General features: G+C 50.5%; 1 protein-coding gene across 1 annotated transcript in view; it reads right to left on the bottom strand.

The window, feature by feature from the left end:
* The window catches only part of JAG1 (jagged canonical Notch ligand 1), a 35,996-nt gene extending 19,953 nt beyond the window's left edge, over window positions 1-16,043 (bottom strand). Inside the window, exons 1-4 of the mRNA XM_015149480.3 lie at window positions 15,494-16,043; window positions 14,718-15,023; window positions 6,020-6,071; window positions 517-771 (exon numbers count right to left, since the gene is read on the bottom strand). Of these exons, the coding sequence (XP_015004966.1) occupies window positions 517-771; window positions 6,020-6,071; window positions 14,718-15,023; window positions 15,494-15,574 (694 nt within the window). The 5' untranslated portion in view covers window positions 15,575-16,043. The remainder of the gene's footprint in view (window positions 1-516; window positions 772-6,019; window positions 6,072-14,717; window positions 15,024-15,493) is intronic.
* Between the last annotated feature and the right edge of the window lie 1,097 nt (window positions 16,044-17,140).

Genomic DNA, 17,140 nt, shown 5'->3' with positions numbered 1-17,140 from the left:
GTCAAGTTCCTTAGAAGCAGAGTCTGAGAAGGGGATCTGGACATAGGTAGAAGGAATTGAGGGAAGCAGAAAGGGGTAGGGGAAGGAGCTGAGCAAGAACATGGTCTCAACTGAGTCTGATTTCAGCCTAGTCCCAGGGTAAGCTCTAGAGTGCGCACTGTACTACTGTTTTAAGGCAAAGGAAGCTGGCCTTTGTAGCCCAGTCTGTCAATCACTGACTCTGAGCTGGAGGAATGGGGCATGCACTGGTTTGGCCAAGGACGAGTCTCCTGAGAAGGAGCAGCTGTGAGCTGTTGGCAGCCAACACAGCACCTGGGGGATGGCGATGTCAGTAAAGGGGATCTGGATGGGGCACCGACAGCATCTTCTACACTCAGCATCTTCATGCTGCAGGCCCTGAATAACAGCCAAAATCCCACCCCACCTGAGATAGCCACATGCCACCTGCCTGCTGGTGGGGGGATAAATGGACACTAAAAGCCACAGGCATATGTGCACATGCACACACACACATACCTCTGTTACATTCGGGGCCCATCCAGCCTTCCATGCAAGTTTTGTTGCCATTCTGGTCACAGGCATAGTGTCCAAAGAAGTCATCTCTGGGGCGGCAGAACTTATTGCAGCCAAAGCCATAGTAGTAGTCATCACAGGTCACGCGGATCTGATACTCAAAGTGGGCAACGCCCGTGTTTTGCTTCAGCGTCTGCCACTGCCGGCTGGGGTTGATCATGCCCGAGTGAGAAGCCTTTTCAATAATACTGTCAGGTTCTAAAGACAAAATGATGAATCGTGTTAAAATATTCACATTGGAGCCTTCTTCCCTGACCGTTTTGGCTTTTTAAAATAAAAACATACGCACATGCTACGAAATTATATCCGTTGTACAAAAAGGCAAAGAAATGAAAAAGGTTATGCCCTTACCTAGAGACAACCTGTTACCACTTATTTACCTTCTTTCATGGGTACACAGTATTTCATTGTCTGGAAACACCAATAAATAATTTACCTAGTCCCTGACATGTGGGCATGTGAGTCGTCTGGGCTTCCTACTATTAAACAAAGCCACAGTGCGCATTCCTGGAACGTATCTGCCTGTGTACGATTCCCACAATCAGACACTCTAGAAATGGAAGTGCCGAATCAGAGTATGTGCACAACCAATCGGCATCTGTCCACAATCTCAAACTACCCAGTCTGTCCTCCCACCACCCAGGAAGCTGTGCTTCCCAATAACACTGCCAACGTTGTACATTATCAAACCTTCTCATCTATGCCTGATAGGTAAAGAGGTATCTCGTTTAATTAGCATTTAATTAAGCGATGGTGACAGTCCTTTCTGGTAGTTACAAAACCATTTATATTTGTTCCTGTGACCAGCAACAGCCTCTCTCCTCTGCCAACTTTTCTATTACATTGCCATACTGACTTGCAAGAGCTCTTTACATATGAGAGAAAGTAGCTTCCTATGGAAATGTTGCTCTTGAAGAAATTTCATTATTCCAGATAAAGGTCAGCAATCATTTCTGGTTTTAGAGTTTCGTGTCTTGCTCAGAAAAGCTTTTTGTCCATTCCGAAACTCTTAACTGGAAGCCCAGGAGAGGACTGAGTTACATTTTTTTAAAAAGTGTTAACATGGCAACCTTTAAAGCCAGCCCTTAAATACCAACACCTTGAATTTGATGCATTCCACCTTTCTCCCCTGCCCAGAAGGCAGATGGAAGAATAACTCACCAAAGTTTAGACACAGGTAAATCGAGGGGACGGTTTTTTTTCTTTTTCTTTTTTTTTTTTTTTTTTTTTTTGAGTCAAGTCATGCTCCCGGAAAAAAAAGCTTACTGAGGAAAAGAAACACCTCCAGCTCAAGCAGCTCTCAGGAGTAAGTAGTCCCTGCCCTGAGGCCATTTATGATCTAGTTTGAGAAGAGACAGGTACAAAAATAGCTCAAACATCAGGTGCCAGGAGTTCAGGTGAGGGATCTGAAAAGGCAGCGAGGCACTAAGTCAGCACCCCAGCCTGGTTTTGTGTTTGTTTTCTTAAACCTGTTAGCACCAACTCTCCATCACCTTGTCAAATCCAAGGCCATCTTGGAGAGACAGAGACTTGCAATGTCTGTGTGATTCTTAACCACCCACATGGCTGTTTTTCTAGGCCTCGGGCCCGTGCTCCTTTACAAACTGATGGAAGCCCTGTAGGTGACCAGGAGAGAAGGGACTCCTGGGTGGCTTCATCCACACATCCCACTTCCAACAGGGCCCCAGTATTCACCCTCTGGGGCTCTCAAACTGCTGCGTGGGCAAGACAAGCCTTGAACAAGCCCACATACCTGCAGCCTGACACCCCGGCAGCACTGAACCACTTGCAGGTAACACTTTCCTCATTTTTGCAAATAAACAGAGGCCAAGGAATGACAAAAATGTCTCTCCATTAACTATGTTTGCTCTGCTGGTTCAGTTAAAAAGCATAGTGGGCTATTACCACACGCTTACAAGATCTTCATAAAAGGGATCGGTGAAACACACTAGCCATGGCTCAAAGGCATCTAGGTTTTGAGGCTCGTATCAACAACAAACAGTTCAGACAAAAGTTCAGGGCAATCCTAGGGGTACAAGACTGATATGTACTTTTCAGTCACGCAGTAAGCTTTCCACTTATTTCCGGGAAGTGCCGTGTAGAGGATCACTTCAGAATCTTCAGTGGAGCTAATAGAGCTGCATACATAACTTCACACCTGCTCAGGGAGGGAGTCAAGCATGTCTGGGTTCGAACACCTCTGCTGCCTGCTTCCTGATCACGCTTCCCTTCAGCTTGGGGCACCGGAAAGGTTATCTGTGGCAGTTCACTTGGCAGTCCAGCCTTGTGATTGGAAAAGGACGTCACCATGCCTCTCTGCAATCCCTAGTGCCATGAAGGTGAATCACGAAGAATCTATGACCACCTCGCAGGCCATGGAGGAGGTGATGAAGGGCGAGTCTCAGCATAACCTGGGACCACACCAACCCGAAAACCTAGAAGGGGGCCTCAGAGAAAACCTGGTCTGAAGTGTGCCTATGTATGCTTACATGTCTCCTGTGCATTACAGTAAACTGAAACCATTTGCTCTGGGGGAGAAAGAAATTTGGAACTCTATATACCACAATCCCAAAATGTAATAAAAGACTTTGAAGGACCGATGACAGAAGGACCAGCCTTAAATACTTTCGAATACATAAACAGAACCTAGGCTATATTTGGGCCCGAGTCTGCCTGTGAGGGCTCACTGCAGAGCTGATAGAAGGAATTCTCTGCCCTAAAACTCAGGGCTCTGCCTTTGATTTACCATCTGAAGCCAGAATGTTTACAACTCGCTTGGGTCCCACAGGGCAGCCAACTCCATTTGGGCTTCTGAACATCCTCAGCTTCTGCCCTGTGGAGTGCAGTCCAGAGGGAGTGGCTCAGGGTGAAGAAAGGAACAAAACACTCCAGGTAGCATAAACAGCATGTGCAAAGGTCCTGAGGCAGGAGAGCACGCGATATAGTTGAGGATAGAAAAGCAACTGCTAGGGTATGGCCAGGCTATAGACACGATGGACATGGTGTGTAAGACAAGGCTGGCAGGGAGACAAGGCTGGGCTGCACAGAGCCTTGTGGGCCACGTGAAGATCTGTCCCAAGAGCAACAGAAGGCCACCGAGTGGTTGGTTTTTCATAATAAGGGTGACAAGCCAAGGTTATGCTCTGAAAAGACCAGGATGGCAGAAGAATGGAGAAAGCACTAGAGGTGGGTCAGAGCAGATCAAGGTGGACCAGACGGAGGCTACTCTAAGTTCGGTCATGAGCAGATGGTGACTTGGACCAGGGCAGTGGCAGAAGGCAGGCAGATTCAAGTGAAGAGCTGGAGAGATTTTTCAGAACTTGGAGGTGGACTAGGTATGGATGCTAACAGAGACGAGGTACACAGAGCGCCTTCCATATTTCTGACTTAAGGCAGTGAGCGTTCAAATATCAGTGCCAGACACCCAGAAAGGGCGCTAGGGAAGGGACTGCTTTTGTCAAGAGAAGATCCTGACTTTGGTTTTGGCTGTGCTGAATTCAAGATTCCTTGGAAGCATCATAGAAGAGGTCAAATAGGCAAGTGGAAACCATTCCCACCAAACTCATCTCCTCTTCGGGGTTCACCAAGTGAGTTTTGATAACCCGCAATGGGCACCCGTGACTTTGTATCAACCCCTCTCTCTCTAAAAACAGAGGTTTAAAAGACCTTTATTCCTACCCCAGTCTTCCTTGTTGTCCTCTTCCAGGGATTTGGTTACCCCCCAAGCAGGAGATGAAACATCCCAGAACCCCAAAATGGGGCTACCTGGAAATGCAGACAACTGTGGGTAGTAGTTCTGGACAAGCCCTGGGTTCCCAGGGACATAACTCCCTGACCAGTGAGGCAACAGTAGGCCCAGGAAAGGTTCTGCGAATGCTGGAGTGTGGCAGGGAGGTCTCTCACATGTCCCTAACAAGTATACTGACCCAGCTCTTATCACAGGCCAGTGTCAAACTCAAGTTGTTCACTCTACCGGTGGATTGTTTCAATAGCTAAAAGGGAGGGGAAAGAACACCAGGCCGACACCATAATATTACAGAAGAGCCTATGCCTCTCCCCCTCTCCTCGACCCCTTCTGCTTAACGCTTAGTTACCATTGTAAGCAGGTCACAGTGACATAATGTTCACAGTCCTCAACGTTTGTGGCAGGGAAGGGAGGGGAGAACAAACAGGTGTCTGTGACCCTGACTGGCATCAGCCATAGCCAAGGCTGACACAGCTTCCCTGCCACCCCCACATGCGCTCCCCATGGCATTATGGGGTAGTCCTCTGGGGAGGAAGACTTGGACCATGGACTTTCACAAGCTCCCCTCCAGGGAGGATGACACCCAAAGAGTTGGAGTTAAGATTCCCAAGCTAGAAGAGTGACCCAAATGGCCTGGGACTCTCTGGCACATCTGGGCTCAGCAATGATTCTGCAGCCCCAAGTGGCCCAATAAGCCAGCCACAGGTGGAAGCTGCCCACGCAGCAGGCACCGAGCCCTCACTGCACCCACGGTGGGCATTCACCATTCTCTGTCAGCAAAAAAGCAAGGCAAGGAAAGAGGAAAAGATGTTATTCACAGTGACAACAAAAAATTGCTAAGATAGAAAAGCAAAAAGAACAAGGCATTCAGAGAATGGAGAGCCAAGACAAGAAGCTGGATCCACTCTTCCTCATGCACACACCAAGAGATTTCAGTGCACATCAAGTTTTCCAGCAACAGCAACCCAAACTCTGCTGGCAAAAAGGGAACTGAAGTTTCGGCTCGTGAGCAAAAACACTGTAAAGTTACAATTAAAGAGCAAGACTACTTTGTAAGCCAGACTATGTCATTTCCATCACATCCTCCATGGCGTATCCACCAAAACCGACCCCTCACCGTCCTGAAAGGCAACCTGCACTGAAAACAGAGCCATCTTTCAGGAGGGGACAAGGCAGGTAATGGCTGTGAAGCTCTGTAATTCTGCTTCAATGAAAGGTCTGTGGCGCAGTGTGGGAAACCTGGACGGGCTAGAAGCTCACCTGCCCACCAAGTGAAATTCAAGGTCGGTCTCTAGAGCCCAGCACCACCTTTATGGCTTTATCTTTCTGATGAGAGATTAAACGCTCACTTAAAGTTTAAATGGACTTTTAAAAAGTCACTACTTTGATCCTTTAGCAGCCTACAAGGTTTTAAAGTTGTAAAACCATTAAGATCTCTATCCTGAAGATAATCTAGGTTTCATAATCAGGGAATGAGTTAACTGGGAGTCTGTTCTGGCCACTTAATATTCCAAGCTAAAATTCTAGAAAAGTTAAGGAATAGATTCCACTGACAGGTTCACCCTAGGGTGCGGGAGAGAACAGAAGGCAAGGGGTGGCAGAAATCCTAAGTACTGAGGAGACAGATCCAGCTCCAACTGGTTGGCCAAGCCCCACACTTCCACATGTGTTTAGAGAAAAGTCCACAGAAGCGATACTTACGAACGGTGTCATTACTGGAATCCCACGCCTCCACAAGCAACGTATAGGACCTCTGCAAGACAGATAAACAACAATTTAGCAATTCAGAAACAGGGTCGACTCTCCAAAACCTCGTACATTCTTGGCCTCCTCCCAGAAGACCCCACCAAACAAAACCATAATGCCAAAATAAAAATTCTATTGGTCATTGCTCTGAGTTCCTGGATGTTTAAATCCAAACCAACTCCCCTTCCTTTGTCAGTACTCTTCCCAGGTTGACAAATGACTCCTTTCACCTGGCAGGGACCCACTGGGGTCAACATGCATGCAGGCAGCTCAAAGTTGAGATCAGGAAATGCCACCTCCCTATATGATATGAGAGTACTTAGCATATAGTTTCCCAAAACTTTCCAGACCCTGACCCTAGTGCACAAGGGAGGGAAAAAAAACACAAAGAATTTATTCTAAGTTAACCTAACCAGGTATTTGTACCGAGGGGGTATTGCTAAGGTTACACTTTGGGCCCTGGTGAGGCAGTCTCTAGGGAGGCCCCCTTTTCCTTTTTAGAACCCCTTTGAAAGCTCTGTCTGTGTGAGACCATCCTGGCTCCCACAAGTATCGGGTAACTCTAGGAAACAGGAGGGGGTAGATGCAAAGCGACTCTGCAAGACAAAGAAGTCAACCTCACTTGGGCGGTGGAGTTGGGGGCAGATCCCAGGGAAGAAAGTACAAAGGGAGAAACAACCACACACCCATGGGTTATATTTATTGATGAACTTATCTGTTAATAAGATCTAACATTCCAAGAATAATCAGAGTCTACTAACTAAACAAATTCCCTGGATACTGGCAAGATGCCAGCTGTTAAACTGAAGGCACCTTTTATCTTCCAAGCTTATCTCAGAATTCCACCTCCCCAACCCTCCGCCAAACCTAAGCTATTAGCAAATTCCCTCCTTTTCTAAAAATTTCCTTCGTAATTTACAGTAAGGTCAGTCTCGCAAAACACCAGCGTTTAAATGAAGCTTCTGCTATCTTGGCGCTGAAGAAATGTACTCAAGGCAGGTGGGGTAGACAAGGAACATGAACTGGGTCATGAATCCCCGCTTTGCTGTGTCAGAAACCAAGCCATCGAAAACAGAAGCGTGTACATTAAATAATACCGTGCTGTGCCACCAGAAGCACACTGCTGCCAAGAGAAGAGAAAGCACCTATGAGACAAAGGCAAAAGAGAAAAAGGGTAAAAGGGAGTTTCATTCATAACTCCAGGCCAGCTTAGTGCTCTCACAGTGACACAGCAGGTCATCTCTGAATATACAAATATCTTGTGATAGACCCTGCCTTGGAATTCAGCCGAAATATGTTTCATACTCAAAGCAGAGTAGGATTCCATTTCGTTCACTGATAACTGTGGGAAAATGCTCAGAAAAGCAAGCAAAACCGGGCAAGCCGGGGCACATACCCAGCCCTCTCCTGTTAGTGGCCACAGGTCCAAGTTCATTGTTGTTGTTACTATTTTATTAGCGAAAGTTATACCTTATTTACAGCCTCTTGAAGTTTCTTAGGACTTCCTGCAAATTACAGGACTCTTCCCTAAGAGCAGCAAGAAATTATATTTCTCTGCTGATTTGAGGTAACAGCACAGTCAGAATGAGGCCAAATGTGTGGCTGATTCTGTATAATTAAGCCCTTCATTTGCTGGTCACGTTGGGGCCCACGTCCTCCACTTCAACAATATTGTTGTAATTAATCCTCTGATTAAATGCATTGACACCAGGAGTTTTGACAGACTTGCACAAGCGCTAAACACAAATCCCACTGCAAGGGAAGGTGCCGGGACTGAGCTGGCATGGCAGTACTAACTCGGTTTAATACTCAAGGAGGAAGGCATCCTTAGGGCTTGCACAAGAACTTGGAAGACCAAGCGGTCTACCAGGCTCATCCTCGCCAGAACTGGGAAAACCTCAGAAGTTGCTGACCAACATCACCCCACCTGGAGAGAAAAGAATTGCACACGGCCCTACATGCCTGGCTCTGTGATTTTCCATGAACTGCCTTCTTTCTCAGAGGCAGAGACAGGGTGAAGGCAGGGAGCTACAGTGACGGCAACGAAGGCTGGACTTTTTTTCCTGCCTGTTTCAGGGAAGGGATTAGGATCTCCTGGGGCAGGAGGATTCCTCCTACCCAGCCCTACAGAGAAAAAGGATTCCCTCCAAGGCTCCTATTAGCAGGCACTCAACCTCCCACTCCATCCCCACACTATAGATCGATCAGCAATCAAGATAATTTAACAATGATTATTAGTTGCTAGAGAACTTTACTTTTTCCCAGGCCCACACTTGACCTCTGTACATCCCTGAACATACACCCAGGCACTGAGATCCCAGACCACGCACACACACCTCATGCCGTCAAAGCAGGGACGAGGCCACAGAGCAGCAAATCCACTATGCCAAAGTCACATACAAGCAGCCACTGCAACTCTGACCCCCACTAGAGGCTGAGTCCTCCATCCCAGGAGGGCTTGGAAAGGCAAGTGTTCAAACTTGTTTATACAGCAAAACAGCAACAAAAAAGCAAATACCTGGGTTTTTTCTTGGTTTCAGACTACAGAACTAAGATTCTGCTGAGGAGTCACCTGGCTTTCATCTTTTTTCCTTATGTTTTCCAGAACAATACTGTGGGGGCCACACAGGAGGGAGGGGTAGCAAACAGATCTTCAGTCTGGATTTGCAACTGAGTCACCTCAGCCCCTTCCCAGCTCCAAGCCCAAGGAAATGTGGCAAACTGGCAGCTGGTTCCCATTCTGGTATGGCATCAAAGAGGAACGGTCAGCCTTCAGAATTGCTTTTTGGAAGATTTCCGTGGAATTCTACCTAGAGGAGAGTCCTGGCATCAAAGTCCCAGGGCATCCAAGGGCCACCAGGCTCCCCCTCCGCCAAGGCTGGGGCCCCTGCACCTCCTCCCGCCCTCCACACTTAGGCTGCTGTGCCAAGGTTGTGTTCTCTGCCCTGTCCCACTCCATGGCGGTTACCTTGGCACTGGGCAGAGCGGTAAGCACTTAATTGCCACATTAAGAAGGGGGGATGTAAGAAACAAAGGTAATTGTGTTGGCAGCTGGGAGCTTCCTTTTCCTGGCAACAGTGACAGCCAAACCAAGCCCTGAGAAGCGGCTGCCTCCCCTCCTGCCAAGCTGACGGACACAAATAAACCGCCATCCAAACGGCACGCGTGCGGCGTCCAAAACCCCAGGCTGCAGCGACAGGCAGGCCCGCCGGCGGCACGCACATCCTGGGAATGCCCGACGTGCCAACGCGGCCATTGTGCACAGTCAGTCGGCTCCCGGGGATCGTCAGGGGCCCTGCGCTCTGCTGACTCAACTGTTGCTTCCTGTCGCTTGTCCTGTATTAGCATTATTTTTGGAGAGGCCCCATTATTCTCCATAATCCTCATTTCAGTCAATTCGGCCAACTCTATTGTCCTGCCTGTGTCTGGGTGGCCAGAGTATAAAATATTCCAATCACAAAACATATTAAGCAGAAAAGGTTGCAGGGAGTCCATGTGTGGGCACACTCACACGTACTCATGCACACCATGCCAGTGGGTTTCGGGAAGGTGAGATAAGAAAGGACAACTATCCTATAGCATCTAGGCTAAGACTTCAGACACAGAAAGCAATCAAGTCTGTAGGGCTTGACATGTCAATAGAGTCCGATCTGGTTACAAAGGGTGATTTTCTCATCAAAGCCCACCTCAAAGGCTCACCAAGGGGCCCCAAAGCTCATATCCAGATTTGAGACTCTCAATGAGACATCCCCACCCCCTTTCCCATCATTACCCTTACCTGTTTGAAAAGCATCCCACTGATAATTAAATGCACCAGTTACAAAAGGGTGGCGAGGTTAATAGATAGAATACCGAGAAGCCAGCCAAGCACAACGGTCTGGTTCACACAGAGCAAGCCTGAACAAGAAGCCTTTCTATTTATTTACCAAAAGCGCATAAAAACTGGGTTGAGCTGGTAGAGGACTCTGCATGTTTGACTATTTACGTACTCCTTTAACTACTGGGAGCCACCTTGCGGAATTTCTTCCCAGCACACGCACTGCACCAATGATAGATGTCACTGGCACCATAAAAAAAAAAAAAAAAAAAAAATACCAGCAGCCATGGGGCTGCTGTGGTCCACGCGGTAATCGGAAATCAGCATAGAAGTCACAACACAGCCAGCCGGTGCCAAGCACCAAAGTAAAGTTGGGATTTTTCTGAACCCAGGACCCTCCTCCATTTCCACCACAATTCTAGAATCACCACTTTCCATTCATCCCAATGTATCTTCCAACAGTTGGAAGAAAAGACTAAGTTTTTGTATATTATATATATGTATGCATTTAAAAGCTGAAGCCAAGAGTCACTTCTCTCAGCAGCCTAGATCCTGAGCTTGAAGGATGGGGGTAGGTGGAAGAGCAACATGCCTCCAGAAGTTTGCCATGGAAGAATTTGCAGGAACATTTGCATTTGTGGATTACAATGCTAATTGTATGCACATCCAGAGATCATGCATTCTTACACTGTCACTAACCTTGAAAGCCGGACATTGGGACCAACTTCTGGCCCATCTACAATAGGGCCAGTGGATGATATGAATCCAGCCAAGGCCTCTGTTCACATTCCTGTTTTCAGATCAGGAACTCTGAAGGCTCCTTGTTGCCTTGACACTGTTTTTTTTTTTTTTAAGTAAATTTTTTTTCCATGTTAAACTTCCCACATGCCTTCTATCTAAAAGGTCCCCAAAGGCACCACTATTTGGTGTGAAGATTTTGAGCAGCATTTAGATTGCTGATTTTCTGGGAGCTTGCATGCCTGTAAGTTGCTGCTGACTCTCCTTTTTACCCACTCAACTCCCCCAAAAGCCTCCACGCCAAAAGTTGCACTGTTTTCTAAAAACATCTTAAGTCCCTATAGAATGATGGGTGTGGAACTGGTGGGTTGCAAATTCATGTAAGTACAGGAGGTTTGAATAAGTTGCTAAGAAACAAGACAACAAGGAGGAAGAAAACACAGAAGGTTACACCTGCAAGAGAAAAAAGAAATATTAGAAACCAAGTACCTGGAATAAAGATTCCATTTTTGGAGCAGCTATTCTGCAGATACTTAGCACAGCTCTTTCCAAGCAAGCACAATTTCACTTTTCCCCAAGCCCAGTGTTGCAACACAGACACATCACTTCATCCCTTTGGTTTGAGGTAGACTTCTTACGGCAAAAGGCATTTCTCCACATGCAGAAAGTCCCTTGCTCTGAGCACATACATACACACATGCTCTTTCTTTGTATACATGCTGACCACATGGGCGGGATGTAAATCCTGGCTGCAGAAAGGAGGCTGGTCAAATCAGAACCCCATCGTTGCGCCCTCCATGTGCCCACACCATATCTAGAGAAGCTCAGGGACTGGGAAAGACAGCAAAAGGCATAAAAGTAAGGGCCTGTCGATTACATTCTGTGATTAGCATCATGGCAACTGGTCATTCAGGCCTGAAGTATGAAGGGGGCCAAAGCTGGCATCCCTCACACAGAAGAATGTTTCATTGGATTTTCCTAAAAAACAATTAAGTTGATCTCAGCAAGTCTTTTAATAGGATCAATGGAATTTAAATGTGAGGCTAATAAGCCAGATACCCCAATTGCTTCCCCTAACATTTCTCTAGATTCATTTCACTCTGGGGCCAATGTAGCAATACAGCTAACTGGGGTTCTGAAGTTCCCAAAAAGGTTTTGGGGATGAGTAGTGGTAATTACACTAATGCATTTTTAATAAGCAGGCACTACTGGGATTTAGCACGAATTTTGGGAGGTACAAATTAATCGTTTCAGTGATTTATAAGTGGTCATTCCTAAATTATTTCCTGTTAAGCCCAATTACTTCCCACAATAATGTTCTTATCACTTGGTCCCCCAACTTGAGAATCATTAATCTAGATAGTTGCTGCAAGTTAAGCCCCTTGGAGCAGCAACAGTATGAGAATTAGAAGCCAGTGGTGAAAAGCTACGCCAAGACCAGAGCTGGGGCAGTGGACACCAAGTGGGACATACTTAGATATGATATATGGCAGGAAGGGCCGCCTCTACAAAGCCTTTCACATGCACATCAGAACGTGGACTGTATATCATATCTGACCAAATCGTTTCCTCCTCGTCCTCTCTAGAACATGAACAGTTGCTTGGATGGGGTCATAATTCCAAACAAAGGGCATGAATTACATGACCTTCTACACTGACCTACCCCTGCACCCTTTGCTGACACCCAGCGTCAGCAAATTTGGGAGGACTCATGCAAATGGTAATTGTGCCTGCTAGGGGTTGGGAGACGAAAGTGGTTTGGAGTTTTGCTTTGTTTTTAACCATATATCCTTTTCTTGTTATCTCTTGAATTCTGTACTGAGTTCATTTATTTCCTATTCAAGGAAATCAGTTTTAAAAGACATAGTTAATTGCCAAACTGAATGAAGCTGTGCTCTCTACTTAAATACTTGCTCAGCTACTTAAGTGTTTCAGTTACGTTTATACTCAGCCTGGAATCATTCTTGAAAGTTATGGACTGTGCCGTTTCTCCAACCACATACAGAAAAACAAACACACCTAAACTCCAATTTCTCTTGAGAAGTAAAGCTTATGTTTCACAGGCCTTTTTGGGGCATGAGGGTGGAGACTTGTGATACATGTGTTTGTCCCAACTTCAAAAGAACCACATTCTCAGTGTTGCCCCATCGGTCTTCCCCCATTCGAGAAAAGCGGAGAGTCTATTTCATGGTTGGTGACCCGTGGGGCCTGAAACCACAGAAGAGCACCAGCAAATGCAAATCAATCGCTTCTCCTGCCCTCCCACACTATTTCCGCTCCTTTTCCATTGAGCACTCGCTGACCAAGTGTCAAAAGGGGACAGACGCACCTTCTAGGTCACTTTTCCTTGGCCAGCCTAGACTAGAGCAAGCCTCCTTGTTTTCATGCTAGCCATCCCTCTGACCCTACTCTCCAAAATGAGCCTCAGCCAGGCTGCTGCTTTTCCACATCACTAATAAGATTCCTTTTATGGTCTTGTGAAAAGCGAGGGGCTCCAGACAGATCCTCCGGCAGGAGGGTGGAACCACCTGCAGGCCCCTTCCCCCTAAACTTCAAACACACGTTCAAGGGCACTGAGTATTCACAGTCAGCTTGGGCCCAGCCAGATTTAAAGGTAGCCAGGCTCTTTAGCTTAAAGTTCTCCCTAATAGGGGATTAACAAACAAGATAAATACTCTTGGTAAAAATGAAATCCCACAACAGAAGCAGTCCTTGGACCTCAAGAGAGCTTCACATACAGTAGTGTTGGTTTTAATTTTTTTTTTATAAACCCTTTTTCATGGCAGTTTTTGATAAGTGTCTTATCTCACCCACAGCGGAGGGCACCTTATAATGCCAGCTCCTGTAAACGTGGATTTTAAGAGCCACCCCAAGCTTCATACACAGTCACAGCCTGATACTCTCCCCTCTCTCGTCTCCTCCCAGAATCACAGCCAAAGCTGGCGGACAGGAGGCAGCAGAGTGCACCCCATTAGAGCACGTGGTGGTAAGCAATCCTCTGGGGCACCGAGCTCCCCCTCTCACCACCCACCCTCCCAGCACAGGCTAGGCCAAACCCCAGTCTTGGCAATGAGTCATGCCTCCTGGACAGCGGGAGCCAGGCAGAGGGCACACCCCCAACATTTCCCTTTCCTCCCCTTCTGCAATCGCACCCATCTTCCTTCCACCCATTTTGGGATGTTGCAAGGGCCTCGTTGCAGGATCTGCCAGCTGGGCCCGGGGCCTCGAGCTGCTTTGGGGGCGGAATGGGGTGGAGGATGAGGGTCTATCACTTGCACCCGCAGGCACTACCTCCAGAAGACCACCCCTTCCAGGCCTTGGCACGGCCCCCGAAGGCTTGCGGGGGCCGTGCACCCGCCCTTCCCGGGGAAGTCTGCAAACACAGCTGTTCCAGAGCCCGGGAACCGCTGGAAGTGAGGCCACAAGAGCTACACCACTCGGGGGCGGGGGCAGGAAGGGGCCGGCAGCGGGCGGGGGTTCCCGGGTCTACAGCTCCTGTGAGGGCCCCAAGAACCTCCTCCTGCGGCAGCCGCCCCCGGCCCCTGAGCCAAGCCCGGAGAGCGCCCCCGCACACACTAAAATCTCCCGGGGAGCAGCGGGAAACGGACTCCCCCACACCCTCCAGGAAGGACACACCCGCCCTCCCGGCCGTTCACGGGAAAGGGGAGGTTGCCAATTTGGACGGCGTTCGCAGGCCAGAACTGCGCCGAGTCGCCTTCCACGGCGCACCAGGTTTAATTAGTTAAGAAAAGAGATCAGCTACAACGACCTCTTGGCTTGGGGCCGGGAGGGTTACTCCGGGAACTTCAAGTTGCAAGTTTACACCGGCCTTCCTAGGAGCCTGGTCCCATAACCCCTCTGGGATCCCCACTTTTGTGCACTAGGCAAACAGCAGCAGGAATGGGACCCATCTCGACTACCCCGGTCGAGATCTAACTATAGTGTCCCGGCTCCCCCAACCGCCACCCCTAGAGATTTCCCCCGTTAGCGCCGAGTTTCAAGCCAAAGCCCTTTAAATCCCTCTAGCAGGGGATAGCAGAGCTCGGCCAGGCGCGGGTGTGAGTCTCCGCCTGGCCTCCTTCCCGAGTCGTCACTCACCGGCCAGGCGAAACTGAAAGGCAGCACGATGCGGTTGCGGTCGTTGCCGCGGCTGGCCTTGAGGTTGAAGGTGTTGCCCCCGATGACAGGCGTGGACCCTGAGCCGAAGCTGCAGGGTCCCCCGGCCGTGACGCGGGACTGATACTCCTTGAGGCACACTTTGAAGTATGTGTCACACTCGTCGCGGGTGCACTTGCGGTCTCCCGGGTTCCGGGCGCCGCCGCAGCAGTTCCCGTTCTGCAGCTCCCCGTTCACGTTCTGCATGGACAGGATCTCCAACTCGAACTGACCCGAGGCCCCACACACCTGCCGGCGAGGGAAGGAGGAAGGTCAGCGCCGGAGAAAGCTGTTTTCTTCGAGTATAGAGGTGGCGACTCCCTCCCACTCCCCGCCCCGACGAGCCCTCCGCGCCGAGTGAAAATAATTTTGCAAAACTAGGTTCAAGGACTCAACATGATTCCGGGGCAAAAAAAAAAAAAAAAAAAAAAAAAAAAAAAAAAAAAAAATGCACGAGTGCGGAAGAAATCCGACGACGACGACTGCCCGGGGGGCAAGAGCGGAGCGAACGCGCCCCTGCCCGGCCTGGAGGGGTCACCCTCAGGAGGCCGGGGCTCCCGGGAGTTGGCGCGCTCAGCCCAGGTGCAGCCGCTCCGGCGTAGGGGCGAGGAGTCGGGCGCTCGAGGGCTGCCGAGCCTGCTCGCGGGGCTCAACCGCCCAGGGCGCCGCGAGGGGAGGGAAAGGATGGCTGGGAGCAAGGCCCGGAGAGGGGCTCCTACCTTGGCTCGCAGGGCACAGAGCAGGGCGAGCAGGAGGCTTAGGGGGCGCCCGGGCCGGCCGCGCGTCCGTGGGGACCGCATCGCTGCGCCGCGCGCCGCGGGCACTCGGGACGCCGCCGCTGCTGTTCGCGCTGGTGCTGCCGCCGGTGCTGCAGTCGCCGCTGCCCCTGCGGCCGCCGCGTCCCGGCTCTAATATACTCCGCCGATTGGAGCATGCACGACTGGAAAACAACACCACTTTTCAAAAGCCCTTTCAAGAGCGGCCCTTTCCAGAAGGCAAAGAGCCCGGCCTCCTTTTATTATTCTGATCGCTTCTTTGAGACGCTCCCCCTCCTCTTCCACCTCCCGGCTTTCTTTCCTTCTCTCGCGCTCCCCTTCTTTTATTATTATGATTATGCGCAGCCTTTTATTCCCTTTCAGATCAGCTGCATGGAAAAAGGGGGAGGGAGGGTAGAAAAAAAAAAACCCAGCCTAGCTCGCGGGCCGGCCGCAGGTAACACAATGACGCGTGCCCGCCCGGCTCTCGGAGAGGGACCCGGAGAGCCCGTCTGGCAGCCGCGGCCCGGGCTGGCCACCTCTACCCAGCACGCCGGGCAGGGCGCATGCGCCCTTATTAATATTCATGAGAGGGCGTGCTCACCCAGGACACGCCCCTCCCCTTCACGTTGCTGGGGAGGGGGTAGTGCGGGGAGGAACTTGGAAGGGGTCGGGGGCTCGTGGATGCTTAGGGCGGCAAAGAAATACCGGGGCCCCACAGCAACCCCTGTTCTCGGGAGCTTCGGGCCAGGAGGGAAGGGAGAGTGCGGGGAGGTACTTGGAAGGGATGGTTGCTTAGGTACGCGTGGAGGCCCCCAGCGGGGACCGCCCCCTCGGGCGCCCGGGACCGGGAGCCTTTGCCCGCGCGTCGGGGCCCCAGGTGTAGGCGCCGCGGCGCTGGCGGAGCGGTCGGAGCGGGGCAGCTTCCGCCTTCCGAGCCGCCTGCGTCAGCTGCGGCTTTTGCCCCGGGAGGAGGGCCTGCCTGCCCGCCGGGAGTTCGGCCCGCTTCCCGCGAGCGAGCCGCCCAGAGCGCTCTGCTGGCGGCAGAGGCGGCGGCGAGGCTGGCGCGCTTGCCGCCGTCTGCTCGCCCCGCGGAGGCGACCTGGGCAGACGCTGCTGGGAACTTTGAAAAACTTTCCTGGAGCCAGGCTTGCCGCAGATTCGAGGGGAAGCCTCGGCCGCGCCCCACTCCCTCCCAAATCCGAGTCTGCGGAGCCTGGGAGGGCTCCCAGCTTCCTTTCCAAACCGCGCCGGGGCAGAGGCGCAGGGAAACCGGGGGTAGAAGGCGGTGGGCACGCCGGGGCCGTGTTCAGGCTTTGGGAAGGGCCTGCGGAGATGCTGGTGGGCTTGGAAGCCCTCCCCGGCCCGCCGCCCGGGCCGCAGTGCCGGTATTGCACCTGTAGGCGGCCTCCGAGCTGCTCTCTGGGTGGCAAGGGGCCTGGAAGGGACCGTGTCCCCACCACCGCCAGCCGCGGAACTTGCCTTCTCTGGGGTGGCAGTGGAAACCGATACTGTTTTCCACCTTGAGGCAAGCCTGGCAATTAACATCTACACTCCCGGTCATAATCAAGGTCGAAGAAAGCCCATGGGCTGGCCGTAGCCTCTGCCAAC

Source organism: Macaca mulatta, chromosome 10, assembly GCF_049350105.2.
Source record: "Macaca mulatta isolate MMU2019108-1 chromosome 10, T2T-MMU8v2.0, whole genome shotgun sequence".
Classification (NCBI taxonomy): Eukaryota; Metazoa; Chordata; class Mammalia; order Primates; family Cercopithecidae; genus Macaca; species Macaca mulatta.
The sequence above is the reverse complement of the archived record's forward strand: the minus strand, read 5'-3'. Positions and strand labels throughout refer to the sequence as shown.